The following is a 16,465-nucleotide window of genomic DNA, read 5'->3' as shown; positions in this document are numbered from 1 at the left end:
CCCCCCCCCCCTCTCTCTCTCTCTCTCTCTCTCTCTCTCTCTCTCTCTCTCTCTCTCTCTCTCTCCTCCTTTATTGCCATAAGCAGTCAGATTGTTTAAGTTTAGTGCTCCTTGTCTTTCTTGAATTATTTTTTCCCAGTTCAAAACCAAGTACTCTACTTGAACCCCTCCCCCAGCCTGGCCCCTCCTGGTCCCTCCCCCAGCCTGACCCCTGTCTGCTTTTGTGAACTCAGGTTCAAGGCACCGTGTAATCCTCAGAGGCCTGTGGGTCTTTAAAGCTTACTCCTGCAAACACTGCCTGAAGACAGAGGGGATTCCCTCGGCTACTCTTGTGTCTCTGAGCAGGAAAATGAGTCTCAGGCCCAGGACACCGCCTTGGTGTGGCTCCTGCTTCATCAGCCAGTGGCAGCCCCTGCGTGGACTTGCGGAGGCACGTGGGTCAGTCAGTTTGTGACAGGAATGGGCCTCCCGCCCTGTCTTGTTGCTAGGTCGGGTCAGGAACCAGCAGTCTTGGGTCGTCATCTCCAGCTGGAGGCAGGTGGAACAGCTCCACCTAGTTCTGCCGTGCCCAGCACCTCCAAGTCCCTTGTCACCCGTCTGCAGCACTCGGGATGAGGCACAGATATAGGCTCCAGAGGGGTGGTGTTCACAATGGACTCAACCGCCGCTAACCCATGTTAGTACACAGTAGGCTTTGTATGGATGAATGAGTCACATTAAATGTTCTCCCGGGAAGCCTGGTAGGGAGTGAGCACCGTAGAATCTGTCATAAACCTAAAATATGACATTAAGTCATCTGGTGGCTATAAATTCATTTTCAGTCAGTGTTTTCTATTCAGGTCTTTGGAAAGTGAGGCTGTGATCACGGGCATTTTTATTCACTCGGGGAGCAGTCTCCAAGATGTCAGAGTGGGCGTGTCCGCTCTGGCTCAGCTGTGAGACCCAGCAAATTATGGGTGATGTTGTCTAGAAATGCCCCACTGTCCAGAGCTGGGATGGAAGCCCTCCTAGCCCACCCTAAGGTTGCCCTATAAGCAGCAGGAAGGTGGGCAACCCACCTCTGGACCCTGTCCAGGGATGTGCCCCATAGAACTGGGTGACTGTCAGTGCACTATTCCTGAGGGACAGGCAGGACTGTTTCCGGAATCACAAAAGGGGAGGTGACTCAGCCCCCCCCAGGTTTTTTCTATCTCCCCCCACAAGCTCAAGGTTAAAAACAAGTGACTCAGAGGCATGGTGGGGGGAGTGCTCTGTTACACCTCCTACCAGTGTCCCAGGGCTAAATTTAACCCACAGCTGCAGCCTCGGGAGCTTGGGGAATGCGTTAATCTTGGAGGCAGAAGCCCACGTGCCGGTTAGGGGGTGGGCAGGAGTCCACAGCAAGGTGGGCTTCTAGATGTCCTATGCTCAGTCTCAACCCAACCCCTGAAATCACAGCGAGGCTGCAGGGGCCCAAGGTCAGGCAGGAACACTGGGAGCCTAAGGTGAACCAAGGACAATGGGCACAGACAAGCACTGTCCCTGAGCACTGAACAGATCCTGGGGAATGCCGCTAACGTACTCTATGATTCCAAATGGCATTACCTGGAATATTAAGAATTTGAAGGTCTGAACACCCAGAATAGTAGAATCCTAGGAATCTAATTTTCTAACAGACCTGACACCTCGAGTCCTCCCTGGAGCATCCTGCCCCAAGGTCTCTTGCCCTCAACAAAGCTGAGCAGAGGCCCTTGGATTCTAGCACCTCTTCAAATTGAGCGGGAGGGGAGGAAACCGAGGCTCAATAGAGAAACACCTACTCCGGTTGGCTTAAGGGGTTTCTCTACAGAAAGGGAAGGTCTCTGCGCTGGGAGCAGACAGGAAACCCCTTCCCATTTTGAAAGCAGGCGCCAAGGTCTCTAAGCAGTAATTGTCAGGGACACGTTCACCAAGCAGGAAACACAAACGATCGGTTAACCAGAAATGGTCACGAGAGATATGCTCTGTGAGGAAGGCTGTGAGCACACAAGCCTGGAAGGCAGGGAGGAAGGAAGAGTCCTGAAGAGAGACCGGTTCCCTCTATGGGCAGCCATATATCTCTAGGGCCGAGAGACCTTCCAGTTCTGAAAAGGCCCAGTCGTACCCCACCCTCGCCCCATGAGTCCTAGCGCTGAGTCAAGGGTGCTCAGGGAGAGGGCCTCTGCCCAGCTGTCCCCTGCACGTCATGTGCAGGAGGCCAAGCGGCTCCTCTTACAGGGTCCAGGCATCCTCTATATATAGCCCAGCGCAGACAGCTGCGCAGTCAGAGCGCGACCCCACAGGACAGCAGAAGTGTGCTGAGCAGCCCTTGACCACACAGGCTTGCTGCGTTCCAGGGAGCAGCGCACCATGACGCTGGGTTTGGAGCAAGCAGAGGAGCAGCGGCTGTACCAGCAGACGCTCCTTCAGGACGGCCTCAAGGACATGCTGGACCATGGCAAGTTCCTGGACTGCGTGGTGCGCGTGGGCGAGCGCGAGTTCCCGTGCCACCGCCTAGTACTGGCGGCCTGCAGCCCCTACTTCCGCGCGCGCTTCTTGGCCGAGCCCGACGGCGCGGGAGAGCTGCGCCTGGAGGAGGTGTCGCCCGACGTGGTGTCCCAGGTGCTGCACTACCTCTACACGTCGGAGATTGCGCTGGACGAGGCAAACGTGCAGGACCTGTTCGCAGCGGCTCACCGATTCCAGATCCCATCCATCTTCACCATCTGCGTGTCGTTCCTGCAGAAGCGCCTGTGCTTGGCCAATTGCCTGGCTGTCTTCCGCCTTGGCCTCCTACTGGACTGCGCGCGCCTGGCGGTGGCGGCGCGCGACTTCATCTGCTCGCGCTTCCCGCTGGTGGCGCGCGACAACGACTTCCTGGGGCTCTCGGCAGACGAGCTGATCGCCATCATCTCCAGCGACGGCCTCAATGTGGAGAAGGAGGAAGCGGTGTTCGAGGCGGTGATGCGCTGGGCCGGCAGCGGCGATGCCGAGGCACAGGCGGAGCGCCAGCGCGCGCTGCCTACGGTCTTCGAGAGCATTCGCTGCCGCCTGCTGCCTCGCGCCTTCCTGGAGAGCCGCGTGGAGCGCCACCCACTCGTGCGAGCCCAGCCCGAGCTGCTGCGCAAGGTTCAGATGGTGAAGGACGCGCACGAGGGACGCCTCACTACACTGCGCAAGAAGAAGAAGGAGAAGGGCCAGGAAACAGCCAAGACCAAGGAGGCCAGCCAGGGCGCAGCAGACGCCAAGGCTGGGGACGATGAGGAGCGAGTGCTGCCTGGGATCCTCAACGATACCCTGCGCTTCGGAATGTTCCTGCAAGACCTTATCTTCATGATCAGTGAGGAGGGCGCCGTGGCCTACGACCCAGCTGCCAACGAGTGCTACTGTGCCTCCCTGTCCACCCAGATCCCCAAGAACCACGTCAGCCTGGTGACCAAGGAGAACCAGATCTTTGTGGCCGGTGGCCTCTTCTACAATGAGGACAACAAGGAGGACCCTATGAGTGCTTACTTTCTCCAGGTGATTGGCCAGCCTTGGGAACTAGGGACTGGCTCTGGGTTCTGGGTACTAGGAGGCAGCCTTGGGGCATGGGAGGGGCCTGTGTCTACTTGAGTGCTGTCGTTGGGTCTAGGACCTTTGGCTAGCAGCCACTTGCTTCAAGGGAGAAGAGTTAAAAGCAGTTTCCATAGAGCTCTATGTAAGTCTGGTGGCTGTGTTTGGGGGTCGTTAGGCCCCAGCAATGGGGAACTGGAGGCCCTGACCATGAGGGGGGGGTTGGGTGTCAGGGACAGAGAACAGTGAGCTGAGCCTTGGCAGAAGTGCCAGGACAGGTGGGAAAAACAGATTATCACACCGGGAGCACCTTGCCTTCTCCTTTCACGATTGGGGCTTGGGGATGGGAGGGAATGAGGCTCAGGAGGAACTGGGTGAGGGGAAACCCTGGTCCAGGTTGGTCGAATGACTGTGGTACCTTGGAGAATCGACAGTCTAGGAGACAAATCCTATGGTCTTGAGCCTTGTCAGTTGGGTGAAATCTGGAGATGGGAAGAGGGAGGGGTTAACACTGATGGCGACCCGGGCTGGTTGGTGAGCATGTGACAGCAGAACCAGACCAGCTGGTACAGGAAGTGAGGAGTCGCCGGGCAGCTGGGTGCCAAGGTTAAGTCCACAGACCTCACAGCTGGCGTAGGTGGGGGGCAGCTCCCCCAGGCTGACTATGGTGCGAAGTTTCTTCTCTCTGGGCCTCTGGGTGTGGGACACTCTTCCATGCTTGAAAACGCTGAACAGAGGTTAAATAATATCAAGTGTCCATCCATATAATCCGCGGCCCTCGTGCCTGTAACCGTGGGTTAGGCGGGTGCAGAAGGTGGGATGGAAGCTTGCATAGAGGGTCACCCAAGAGTCAAGTTCTTTGAGTCAAGTTCTCTTAGAGGGAAGAACTCCTCTCTGTGGGATTTGGCTGGGCCAGGCCAGGAGGTTATATAGGAAGTTGTTGGTGGCTGACCCAAGGACACTGCCTGCCCACAGTTTGACCACTTGGACTCTGAGTGGCTGGGGATGCCACCACTCCCCTCACCACGCTGCCTCTTCGGCCTGGGAGAGGCCCTCAACGCCATCTATGTGGTCGGCGGCCGGGAGCTCAAGGACAGCGAGGACAGCCTGGACTCGGTCCTGTGCTACGACCGGCTGTAAGTGGGCGGGGCGGGGCTGCCTTGGGGACAGGGTGGTCTGGGACAGGGCCCTGGGGAGGGAGGGGCTAGGACCACTTGGGACAACCAGGAGGCCTGCACAGATGTGCAAGCATTGGGTGGAGACATGAAAAGTAAACCCTGAAGCAAAGGGACAGGTCGGCTGGTACAAAGGCCCAAGACGTCAGGAGAGGGGGCCCGGGAAGGATCTGAGTGCACTTTGTTGTGTGCTGTGTTGTGGGTGTGGACGCCGAGAACCAGACTTGATGTCCGCTTGAGCCATGCTCCTGTCCCTCCCGTCCCCTCCAGGTCATTCAAATGGGGTGAATCGGACCCACTGCCCTATGCAGTGTACGGCCACACAGTGCTTTCCCACATGGACCTCGTCTACGTCATTGGCGGCAAAGGCAAGGACAGGTGAGGTTCAGGCTGGTGGGAGGAGCCTCTGTGTGGCTGGGGGGCCAGGCAATTGTCCCAGCCTCCTCTCCACTCACTCTGTCCACCCACAGGAAATGTCTAAACACGATGTGTGTCTACGACCCCAAGAAGTTTGAGTGGAAGGAGCTGGCACCCATGCAGACAGCCCGTTCGCTCTTCGGGGCCACCGTTCATGATGGCCGCATCTTTGTGGCTGCAGGGGTGACAGACACAGGGCTTACCAGCTCCGCGGAGGTGTACAGCATTGCAGATAACAAGTAGGTCCTGTTCCCCACCCCTCTCTTCTCTGCATCAGCCCTGTCTGCCCTACTGAGGGTCATAGACCCAGGTCAGATCTTCATGTTGACTTGGACATTGGTATTGAAGTAGGTCCCTCTCCTCTGAGGCTTCGCTGCAGAAGAGTCTGCAGGGTCTGGGGGTGACAGGTTCCTCGTTTGGGAACTGCAACCAGGAAATGGCCTGGCTCTGAGATTACAGCATTGAGTCAGGAGATCAGGAAAGAGAAGCTGTCTGGCCCCATCCAGCAAAGATAGTGGTTTGTGGGTACCCAACACCAAAAGATGGGGCCCCTAGAAGAAAGGCCATGCTCAGGAGAATGGAGGTTGGTGGGCAAAGGGATGTGGGAAGGTTCTGGAGTGGGAGAGGTGAGGGGTTAAGTCCAGTGAAATGTCTCCTGTGAGTTTAAGCTCCCTGTCTCACTGGCTCTCACAGGACAGCAGATTAGGGGATTTCTCAGAGACAGAAGGGTCTGGTTGCGGCTGAGACAAGGGGTGACAGATTCCTAGATGTATTAGGAAAGGGCCAAGGAGAGAAAGTGGAGCATGGTTTCTAAGGAAGCGGATGGGGAAGAGGAGCTGCATTTCCAACCGGCATCCTTTGAGGTTAGAGTGGTGGGTAGGGTGTTGGGTGGGAAGGAGGGTGAAATGGATTTTTTTGAGGAAGTCTAAAGGACCAGTTGTTGGGGGGAACCCTGGGAGTTAGGCAGCAAATTGGAAGTCCATTCAGGAGATGTAGAATTAGGGTATCTGGGCAAGAAGCCTCCCGTAACAAAAAGGCAGGGAGCAGACACCAGGAGGAGCACCAGGATGGAGGGCATTCAAAGGAACAGGGCCATCAGTGGCAGCCACAGCCTGAGCCCACAACATTGGGGACTGAGTTACCAGGTCGAGGGACGTATAGAGCAGGGGCTGTCCATTCACTGGGTTGATGGCAAAGTGGTGGGGAAGGGAGGAAGAGGGACGTAGGGGTCAGAGTGTTGGGAGCACAGCTGAGGCGACTGAGCATTGTGGGCAATTGGAGCTCAGTGAACAGGACATCACCCAGAGAAGGCAATCTAGAATCCGGAGTCCCAGGGGCGACGGGTGCTGTGATGGTGGGAAGGGGGGCTGGGCTCGCAGAAGCCTGGATTGCTCACGGCTCTCCTGTCCCTAGGTGGTCCTCCTTCGAGGCCTTCCCTCAGGAGCGTAGCTCCCTCAGCCTGGTCAGCTTAGCTGGCACTCTCTATGCCCTGGGTGGCTTTGCCACTCTGGAGACCGAGTCTGGAGAGCTGGTCCCCACGGAGCTCAATGACATATGGAGGTGAGTCCGACCTTGAGATGCTGGGGGTGGGGGGGAAGGGATGCTGAGTGTCCCAATGCAAGGACAGCAAACATAGCTGCTCTACCCTGGCTTCTCGCAAGCCATGGCCGGCCCCCCTGTGGAGCCCCAGTGGGTCACAGACAGGAGTCACACCCAAGCGGCAGGCACAGCCCTGAGTCTGCTCTCCCCATTTCCTGGGTCCCCTGTCTAGAGGGGCAGTGAGGCTAGGAGTGGTGGTGGTGGGGTGGCTAGACCTAGGTTCTGAGAGCTGTATTTCCCCTCACACCCTCTCCTGGTGGGGGAAGAAGGGCAGTCATCTCAGGAACTTCTTCAGTGTACAGAAGTCTCAGGAGAAGAGACTTGACTTTGGGGACTGGAAGTCTTCCCCAAGGGTAGTGAACTTTGAGGAGTGTGGGGGCCCTGGAGGGGGCTTTTCCCGGGAGGGGGCTGCTCTACACTGCAGGGCGTCTTCTTAGAGTGTCCATTGTGGGATCCCACTTTAGCGCAGGACAATTCTTTAGAAACAGACATCCTTGGGGGTGGGCCTGGGGCACCAGCCACCCAGCCTTGCAGGGTCCCTGCCCATCCTCCGTTTGATAAAACTCCCATCCTGGTACCTGCTTTCCCTTCCCCTCAGGTTCAACGAGGATGAGAAGAAGTGGGAGGGGGTCCTGCGAGAGATCGCCTACGCAGCCGGTGCCACCTTCCTCCCTGTACGCCTCAATGTGCTTCGCCTGACCAAGATGTGACCAGGGCAGGGCCCTAACTGAGCCTCCTTCCTGTCCTTTGGCCTCACAACAAACGCCTTGCGGGATCCAGAAAGGACCTGGGAGAGGGCGGTATGAGCCAGACAGGCTACTCCGGTCAAGAAAGGGATTCTCCCTGTTTGTCTCCTCAAGGACTGCAAAGCCAGGCAGGCATCCCAGGCTGTGTTCTGGGTCTGTCCGGGTTGGCTGTGTGTGCCCGTTTCATCTCCGTGCCCGTCAGGTGGGAGCATCTCGGTCAGTGGCACCTCCTGGTGCTAACACAGACCTCCACTAGGAAGCTCGGGGACAATCAATGAACCGTCTGCTGAGCATGTAAGCCACGAGTGCACTCAGCTACCACAGAGTCAGTGTCCACAGGGCTGGACTATACCAATGCTGGGCTGTCGATGTGGCTGTCCCTGCTCTCACAGGACATTCCCCCAAAGCCTGGAACCATCAACTCCCTGCCCAGAGTGGACAAGAAGCCAGTAGAACACTATGGTAGAAAAGTCTTTTATTCTATCAGTCAGGCCTCATGGTCTGGGCCTGGGGCCCAGAAGCAGCTGAGCGGAACCCAGCGTCTGTCCCCAGCACCTACTCCAGCTTCTCTTTGTCCTTCCTCTGCTCCTCTTCCTCCAGCGCCAGGGTCCGCTCACGCTCCTTCACCAGCTGGACACCACAGTAGGTGACAAATAAGATGGCCAGCGTGGTCTGGGGGAAGCCTGTTGGAGGAGGAGCCATGCTAGGCTGCCGCGTGTGCTTGGGTAGCTCGGAGGTCCCTGTCCTCATGTGAGGTTGGCACATCTTATATCCGCACCCCCACCCCCACCCCAGCCCCTTACCTGTGAGTAGCAGGCGTCGGGCAACCAGCTCTGTGAACTCAAGGCTGTTGAGACTCACAAGGTTGTACATGATGATAGCCCAGAAGTTTACAGCCCCGCAGAGGGCCCGGACCCTCCGAGACATCTGCTCCGATAGCCGGGCCTGCCGTCCAAGAATGTGTCGACAAGAGGGCCAGGAGAAAGGGACACGGTCAGTCCGCGTCACTCCAGCCCAGAGGAAGAAGAGCAGCTGAATAATCAGCCAGGCCTTGCCCCTCAGAAGCTAGGGAGACCCGGGTTTGCACCGGGTGAAGCTCTACCCTGGCAGACAGGAGAGGTGTAGGGAGACCCTCCTGGGCCAGGGACCAAGTGTGCCTGGTGACCCCAGAAAGCAGCAGTGCCACCACCTCCTGTGACCTAACTGATTCCAGCCAATCCCAGCCCTGGATCTTCCCACCTACCTCGATTTGTGCCAGCGGCCCGCACTCTGCCAGCTTCTGCACCCAGAGCTCAAAATTGAGGCCGAAGCAGTTAAGGACAGACCACAGGTAGACAATGTCACAAGGCCCAAGCCACAGAGTGGTGACGACGAACGTGGCCACGGAGGCAGCCAGCTCCGGGATCACGGCCGAATGGTCGCCGCCAATGTGGTCATACACGTACCTGCAGAAAAGACAGGAGGAGGGGACCGCAGGAATGTGGGGACAGACACGTTCGTTCTGCACAGAGGGATGGTGTGTGGTGTGCCAAACTCTGAGAGTCACATGCCTGCACTTCTGCCCAGCTCCAAACTGTGGAAGGGCGGACTCGGACTTTCAGAGCTGCAGCTTGAATTGTCTAGTCCTGAGTTCTGTCTCCTTCAGACCCTAGCTTTTCTAAACAGTCTGTGGATGACCCAAGCCTGTGTCTTTGCCTCAGTCTCCTTTCCCAGACGTTCATCTGTCCCTAGGTGTGTCACTCCAGAGGCTGCTTCCAGCCCATCTTGGTGGAAGGCCTGTCACCTGACCGTTGCTCAAGGCTAGGTTATAGTCAAGATTCTGGAGTCCCCCATCCCCAACATCCAAACTGCAGACTCTATCAGCTCTGTGGGGTCTTGACCTCTGCTCACCCCTGAATCACCGGTTCCTCTACTGCTCAGGAGCTCCATAGTCACCAGTGCTTAGGGGGCAGGAGGGATGTCTCAGCAGACAAGGGTGAACTGTTCTCACAGAGGACTTGGGCTCATTTCCCTACGCCCACATCACGTGGCTCACAACTGCCCAACTTCAGCTCTGGGCTGTCCAGTGCTCCCTTCTGGCCTCTGTAGGCACTTGCAAGCATGCAGTGCACATACACACGTTCAGGCCCACACACATGCACATAAAATAGTACAACAAACCTTATTTTAAACTGTGGCTCAGATCACATCAGCCCACGATTCATCCTCCTAGTAATAAAGTAAGCTCTTTATGCCATGAAGACACTGCAGCCACATGTCTGCCTCCTGCGTGACCTCATACCCTACAGTCCTCTGATGTGTGCTGTGCCTTCCACACACAGCGCCTGTCACACACAGTGCCTTCCACACCCAGCGCCTGTCACACACAGTGCCTGTCACACACAGTGCCTTCCACACACAGCGCCTGACACACACAGCGCCTGACACACACAGTGCCTGTCACACACAGTGGGAACTCAATAAATACCAGCCTTTCACTACTTGACCTCATTTCCAAGGCTTCTTCACCTTGTCTTACCCACATATTCTCAGGACCACACTCCAGCTTGAAACCTCACCCCTCTGAATTCCTTCTCTGACCAGGGACTCTTTCTCTGATCATGCCCATTGGCCTTATAACCCTCGAATCTCTACCACCCTCCCTAGTAGGTTCACAGACGCCACCATCATTACAGTCTCTTGCTTCTTCCTGTTCACCCACTTGGGAGACTCCAGTCACACACACATGCACACACACACACGCATGCTTGCACACCCCACATCATGAGGTTTCCCACCTCACGGATCCTAAATGCTCTCCCTCCAGTCCCTCCTGGGTTCTCTCCAGTCAGCTTTATCTTCCCACTCGGAAACGGATACTGCACCCTGGCCTCCTGCAAGGGGGCCCTTACCCCGTGTCTCCCACCCTTGCCTACTTCCATGTCTATGATTAACCTGGCCATCCTCTTCCCCATTCTCCCTCCTGTCTACCCCGCTCCTCCTCCTTCTCTCCACCCTGCATCAGGCTCAAGGCCCCGTCGCGCCCACTCCTCCCTGAAGCTGCCCTTTTGGTTTCCCATGCAGATCCAGGCTGCCCCAAGACCTCTCGCACACGCTCCCCGCAGCTCCTCCACCTGCCCGCCTTTCCAGGGAAAGTGGGCTTCATGCTGCCAGCTCTAGCCCTCCTTGGCTGTGGCAGCGCCCGCTTGGGAACCTTCATGCCTGCACACTCTTCTCTGGTTTCCAGGGACTCACATAGCCACGTGTCCTCTTCTGCTGACCACCTTTTCATGTCTCTGCTGCCTCTTCTTCAGTCCCTGCCAGAGTCCCTGTGGGCCCAGTTTTGCTACCACTCTCCTTAGGAATCAGGCTTTCTGAGGCCTGGTGCGGGAGACCCCTTTGCCTATCTCATAATGCTCGCTGGATGGAGGACCACCAGTCTTCTCTTGACTCCAAATTCTCAGGTCTAGATATCTCTCCAAGTTTCCACAAAGATATCAAGTAGACATCTTTGTGTGAAAATGTCCCGTCAGTCTTCCCAGGTGGCAGGCAGGAATTTGGGTACCACCACACTCGCTGGATACCTGTGCTAAACATGACCTCCAACCAAGCTGCCAGCTATGTCTCTGGGGCTCCCACAAAGTCCCAAGCTCTATGTCTGTCTCCCAGGCAGACGCTACAGTTTCCTGCTTCCTCTGGCCCAATCTCTAAAACAATCCGTGGCCCCAGTGCATTTGGCCACCTCGCAGGAAGGCTGGTACCATTCTCCAACTCACTTGCAAAGCCAGTCATTGATGCCGCGGTCAAAGTGCCTGTGGGGAGAACATACGGACGTGAACCTGCCAGAGGCAGAGCCTTTGGGCATGGGCACAAAGCTAAGGACAGCCGGGAGCCAGTGGCGACCTGCCCTCCTCACTCACGTTTCTCCGAAGACATAGAGCGCAGTTATACACTTAGGCGGCTGTGGAGGGTCCAGGTGGTCCAGGCGTGCCACCGTGTTGACCACACCAAAGAGGACAGCTGCCTTCACCCAGTCGTACACCAGGTTGGAGTAGGCCAGGCCAGCTGGGGACAGGTGATATGACTCTCTGGAGGTTAGTGCACTGACCACTCCATATCCTGAATCTCACCCCCCTCCCCCGTGAACAAAGAGTCTTGCTTCTGTCCCGCCCCGATCCCCATGGAGACCTTGCACCTCTCTAGAGGTGTGTGCCAGGCCCCACTGACCCGTGAAAATCAGCCACACCCCTCAGGTGGCATCTGCAGTTGGGGAGACGAAGGGCTTTATGTGATGAGAAAAATGAGCTGTGCCCATCTCAAAGCCTTGGGTGCCACACGGATGGGGGCTTTCCTGGTGGTGGCCCTGCCTCCGTCCCATTGGGGGGACCCACCGAGAGCACTGTCTGGAAGGCGGCTGGCAAACTTGAGGTCGCTGGGTATGGTGAGGATGTAGAAGAAGTGGAAGAAGATGTCCACAGCCACGATGGCCGCCGCGCTGAATCCTGCCTGGGCCTGGATTCGCCATAGCTCCCCTTCCGGCCTCACAGGCTCCTGGCTCACCTGGAAGGGTAGAGCCCTGTTTGAGAGGGGAGTCACAAATGGCCCAAGGATGAGGTACTCATGCTTGGGGAGTTATGTCTGAGACAGGAACCCTTGTCAGGAGGAGACCTAACCATGGGTGCTCTGTGATTCCATGGGGTTCCCCTCACCTGAACATGGAAACGGTCAAAGGTCATGATGGGCCCGAAGAAGAAGAAGGGCAGGTAGAAATTGTACTTCAGCAGGTCAGCTAGGGAGTAGCGGCGGTCAGGGTGGGCACAGCTTTCCAGTGCAAAGCTGGTGCAGCGGAGCACCGTGAAGCCACTGCCCCCGTGAAAGAGCACGTCTTGAAGATCAAAGGTGCCTGTTACAAACCCACTCTGGAAGGAGACAGACAGCACGCCTCTGGCTCACTAACGGGCCCATGCTTCTGGGGAGAGCCCCTTTCTGGCTTCCCATGGGAGCTGGGCCCGACCCTGCTAGGCAACACTGATTTTAGCTCGGTAACAAAACAGAGCAAGGGACAAAATACAAGTGGCCACCTCACTCAAAGACTTGAGAACAGGTGGAAAAAATTGAGGAAATGCTCCAGCAAGGCCCCTGAGTCCTCATCCCTATCCCCTCTATCCTATGTACCTGCCAAGAGATCAGGGGGTCCATCTTGAAGGAGGCCAGGCTGGCCAGACCAAGGGCAAGACACAACCAGGGCTGGCCCAAGAGTGAGGCCACATAGAGGCCAACACAGTGGCCAAACAGTAGCAGCAGGTACCATGGGCCCATTGTGCCCAGCACAGCCAGGACTCCATAGACAGCATACATCCAGGAGCGGAGCTGTGGGCACAAGGAGGCCTCGGTTAACCTCCCACAGCCTCTGGGGGGCTGAGAAGGGCAGGTAGGAGGAGGTCAAGTGCCCCAGGCCCGACTCACCTCGGGGGCCACCATCGTGCAGAGTTTGGCAAACAGCACGTGTCCCGAGAGCGCAAAGACAATGATGTTTCGGAAGTTGGTAAACCACATCACCCACTCGAAGTCAGCCACGTCCTGGACAACCAGAGCAGGGGCAAGTGAGGCACGCTGAGGGCAGAGGAGAGGATGGGACAGACAGCCGAGGTCGCAGGTGTCCTAGCTCACCCTGAGGGAGGAGCCTGGGACACAGGAGAAAGGAATGGATGAGGGGCCCTAAGGAGGGGCTTGCCTCTCAAACCTTTGCCCTGCTGCATGCAGCAGATTGCTGATACGCTGCCCCTGTTGCCTAGTTCTGGAAGGCAACACCAGAGGGCTTCAACACATTCTGTCCTAGGGACCCATGTCCTAAAGGAGCCTGAAGGTCCTGAAGTTAAGGCAGAGCCCCCCTTGACCTAAGGCAAGAAAACAGCTGCAAGAGTAGAGTGGGGAAGGATGTGGGGTGAGATGGGTCCGGGGCCAGGGACCGGAGAGGTACGGGAGACCTACCATCTTCCGGCCCAGGTACTCCCAGCCAGGTCGCACAGACTCCCGGAAGGCCTTCCTGTGGGCCCCATCTGAGAACAGAGCGTGGCCTCTGAGCAGCGGGCTCTCATAGACCCTGCCCTGGACCATCCCACCCGGAGGAGAGAGGACAGAGCCTCAGAGCTGCAGCCAGAGGAGAGAGGACAGAGCCTCAGAGCTGCAGCAGAGAGGGATGGGAGTTTTCTTTGGCATCTACAACTTTCTGGATCCAGGACTTGGTGTTTTGCATTTCTGGTTCTAGGTCAGGCAACCTCTCTATCCTCTCTTCTCCCCTGGCCTCTGAAAGTGTGCGCGTGTGTGTGTCTATGTCTGTGTGTGCGCACGTGTGTGTGTGTGCATGCATGTGTACTTGTGCATGCGTGTGCATGCATGTGTGTGTTTAAAATAGTTTTCAAGGACTATGCCTAACCCATGGCCTAGAGAATACTTGGGGTCTGCAGCCTCCAAGTTTCTGGCCCTGTTGATCAGAACTCTGAGGCCTTCTAGGCCCCTGTCCCAGGACCCAATTATTACCTTGTGATGCCTCCAGGAGACCTCGGCCAGCGTAAGCCAGGGACCCGCTCAGCACCAGGGAGTAGAGACCGAGCTCCGCTGCGGGCAGTGCTGTCTTGATGCCCATGGCCTGGACAGGGCTGTAGAAGCATGGGTGAGGCCCCCCAGTTCCCAGCTTTGCTTACCCCCACCTCATGAGCTCTCCCTGGGGTGGTGGAGTCCTGGGGAGACTCTGCTCCGCTCCTACCTTGGGGGCACTTTCTGTCAGTCTCTCCTCCCACCCAGGTACCTCCTTCCTTCCTCTGCAGCTGCCGATTCGGCTTCCTTAGAAAACTCTCCGAAGTCCAGAGTCACACAGCCACCTTCCTCTCCTTCACATCTCCCTGACGAACTTCTCCCAAAACTGCTCCTCCTCAACCCCATGGGGCAGACCCAGCCTCTAGCCCATCAGTCAGTATCCCCATATCTTAGTGAGGCCGCCTTCACCCCAGCAAAGCCCCTTTCTTCCCAGATCCTGTGGCTCTGCCTGACCATGTTCCTCCACCAAGTAAGTCCCTGACCAGTATTTTATCTTATTCCGGATACCTGCCTGTGTTCACCCACTGTCGTGTAGCCTTGCTGGCTGCTGGCTGGAGGCTCTGCTATCCTGCTGGGCCGCAGCTGGGCCAAGTAGAGCCAAGCAGGAACTGGGAGTGTGCTGGCTGCTGTCCAAGGTACTGACCGGTATCAAGCCCAGGATGAGTCTAGTCACTCCTGTTACCCTGCTGGCCAATCCCTGGGACCCAGGCCACTACCGAAGCCCCTCCCACCCCCTTCAGCCTGCAGTCTTCCCAAGGACTGCACAGGTTCAGACTTGGAACTGAGTGAAAGAGGAACATGGTGTTGGTGACCTTTTGGAGATGGCTAGGGTCACTTCGTCTCCCACCCTCCTGCCCATGGTCTTCCTCAGCCCTGTAGCCAGGGCTCCGAGAGTTCACAACTTCTTATACAGCAGAGGGTGTGGGCCAGAAAGGGGCAGGGACCCAGTGAAGGCACCCAGTGAGCTTCTCTAAAGGGCAGGTGCTCTTGGCGAACCCCTCCAGAGTCCCAGCTCAGACCAGACCACAGCTGGCCCTGACCCTCCTGGCCAGCCTCTGCAGGGTGGGGGAGGGAAGCATGGGATCAGGTTAGTGGAGCAGGAGAGTGAAACCCGAGAGGGATGAAGAGAGCACAAAATAGCTGTGTCAGCTGCCTCCCACTCTCTGCTTTCCAATTTTAGCTCCCCATGGCCGGTGGGGAGTGTCCCCAGTGAGGCCTCAGCAGGCGGCTGGCCCCCAGCCTGGGGCCCCTCCTGGGACCCCTGGACCTGTGCAGACTGTGGACCCAGGGTGCCCTTTGCCCAGCACTGCTTGGCTCAGGTGCACCTGAAGTGAAACCCACCTTGGGGCTCTCAGTCCAGGAGAAGAGCTCTGAGGTAGGACCCACAGGCCTCAAGGGCCCTGGAAGAGCTGCATACCCAGCTTGCACTGACCTTGAAGAAGCTGCGAGGGACCCTGGCACACTGCCCACCTCAGGGCTCCGGGGTCCTGCGTCCGACCGTGAGTCTGTCCGGCTGGCTGAGCTGTGGGGCCACGGTGGGGTGTGTCCAGCTCTGGGGTCCCCACCCCCTGGAGGCTAGAGCGGTGAGTGGTGACAGCAAGGGGAGGAGGGGGGAGGAGGAGGTGGCCTTCCTGGAGTGGAGCAGACCGTCTGCGGAGCAGAGCCGAGTGCTGCAGTACTGTTGGCCACGGGGAGCCGCAGGGAGTGGCAGGGAGGATGGAGGTGTGACGGGAGAGGGAAGGGGTTTCTGGAGGTGCAGGTTCAGATGGGGGCCCCTAAGCCTCACCTGAACCCCCTCTCAGGCCAGGAAAGCCTGTGTACCCCTTTGTGGTCTGTGCCAGGACCTCTTCTTCCAGGAAGTTCTCCAGGCAGCCCCCCCCCCCCACTGCAGTCCCTGGAATCTGCACACTGTGAACTCCAGATGCCACCTTTACCTGTGAACTCTCAAGGGTGTTCAGGGAAGTCCCCACTGTGAGTCTTTATTCTGGCAAGAGCCTGGGCTAGATAGGCATTGGTGCTAAAGGGACGGCTGGTGTTTCCGGTAGAATTGGGACTGGCAAGGACCATGGCTCTGTGTAGTGATTTCATTTGTGTTTTAATAATAAAGCTTGTCTGAATATCAGAGAGTAAAACAGCCCCACTGGTTAGCCTTACAGACCAGGCAGTGGTGACACACACCTTTAATCCCAGTAGCCACACTAGTTGCCATAGAAACCGGGCAGTAATGGTGCATGCCTTTAAATCCCAGCCCTAGAGAGGAATATAAGATGGGAGGAGACAGGTCTCAGCTCAGTCTCATTCTGAGGATTAATGGAGGCAGATTGCCTTTTCGGACTGAGGTAGAGGTAAGAGCCAGTGGCTGGTTGTTTTGTTTTTCTGACCTTCAAGTTGAACCCCGAT

General features: G+C 57.2%; 2 protein-coding genes across 4 annotated transcripts; one reads left to right on the top strand and one right to left on the bottom strand.

The window, feature by feature from the left end:
* The first annotated feature begins 2,346 nt into the window (after positions 1-2,346).
* Klhl40 (kelch like family member 40) lies at positions 2,347-7,743 on the top strand. The gene is made up of 6 exons (XM_050141417.1): positions 2,347-3,519; positions 4,528-4,688; positions 4,998-5,105; positions 5,198-5,383; positions 6,558-6,704; positions 7,342-7,743. The coding sequence occupies exons 1-6, from the start codon at positions 2,368-2,370 to the stop codon at positions 7,451-7,453; spliced, it is 1,866 nt and encodes a 621-aa protein (XP_049997374.1). The 5' UTR covers positions 2,347-2,367; the 3' UTR covers positions 7,454-7,743.
* A 191-nt stretch (positions 7,744-7,934) lies between these two features.
* On the bottom strand, positions 7,935-15,670 carry Hhatl (hedgehog acyltransferase like). 3 transcript variants are annotated; one of them, XM_050141420.1, is made up of 13 exons: positions 15,498-15,670; positions 14,573-14,688; positions 14,009-14,127; positions 13,460-13,527; positions 12,935-13,048; positions 12,644-12,838; positions 12,178-12,387; positions 11,860-12,028; positions 11,389-11,533; positions 11,245-11,280; positions 8,733-8,934; positions 8,293-8,434; positions 7,935-8,172 (listed from the first exon to the last, which is right to left on the bottom strand). In XM_050141420.1, the coding sequence occupies exons 3-13, from the start codon at positions 14,112-14,114 to the stop codon at positions 8,045-8,047; spliced, it is 1,515 nt and encodes a 504-aa protein (XP_049997377.1). In that variant the 5' UTR covers positions 14,115-14,127; positions 14,573-14,688; positions 15,498-15,670; the 3' UTR covers positions 7,935-8,044. The 3 variants fall into 3 exon arrangements, with proteins under 3 accessions (XP_049997377.1, XP_049997376.1, XP_049997375.1); XM_050141419.1 differs by having other exon boundaries at positions 14,577-14,688; XM_050141418.1 differs by lacking the exon at positions 14,573-14,688.
* Between the last annotated feature and the right edge of the window lie 795 nt (positions 15,671-16,465).

Source organism: Alexandromys fortis, unplaced genomic scaffold, assembly GCF_014885135.2.
Source record: "Alexandromys fortis isolate MF-2015 unplaced genomic scaffold, M_Fortis_MF-2015_v1.1 scaffold_44, whole genome shotgun sequence".
Classification (NCBI taxonomy): Eukaryota; Metazoa; Chordata; class Mammalia; order Rodentia; family Cricetidae; genus Alexandromys; species Alexandromys fortis.
The sequence above is the reverse complement of the archived record's forward strand: the minus strand, read 5'-3'. Positions and strand labels throughout refer to the sequence as shown.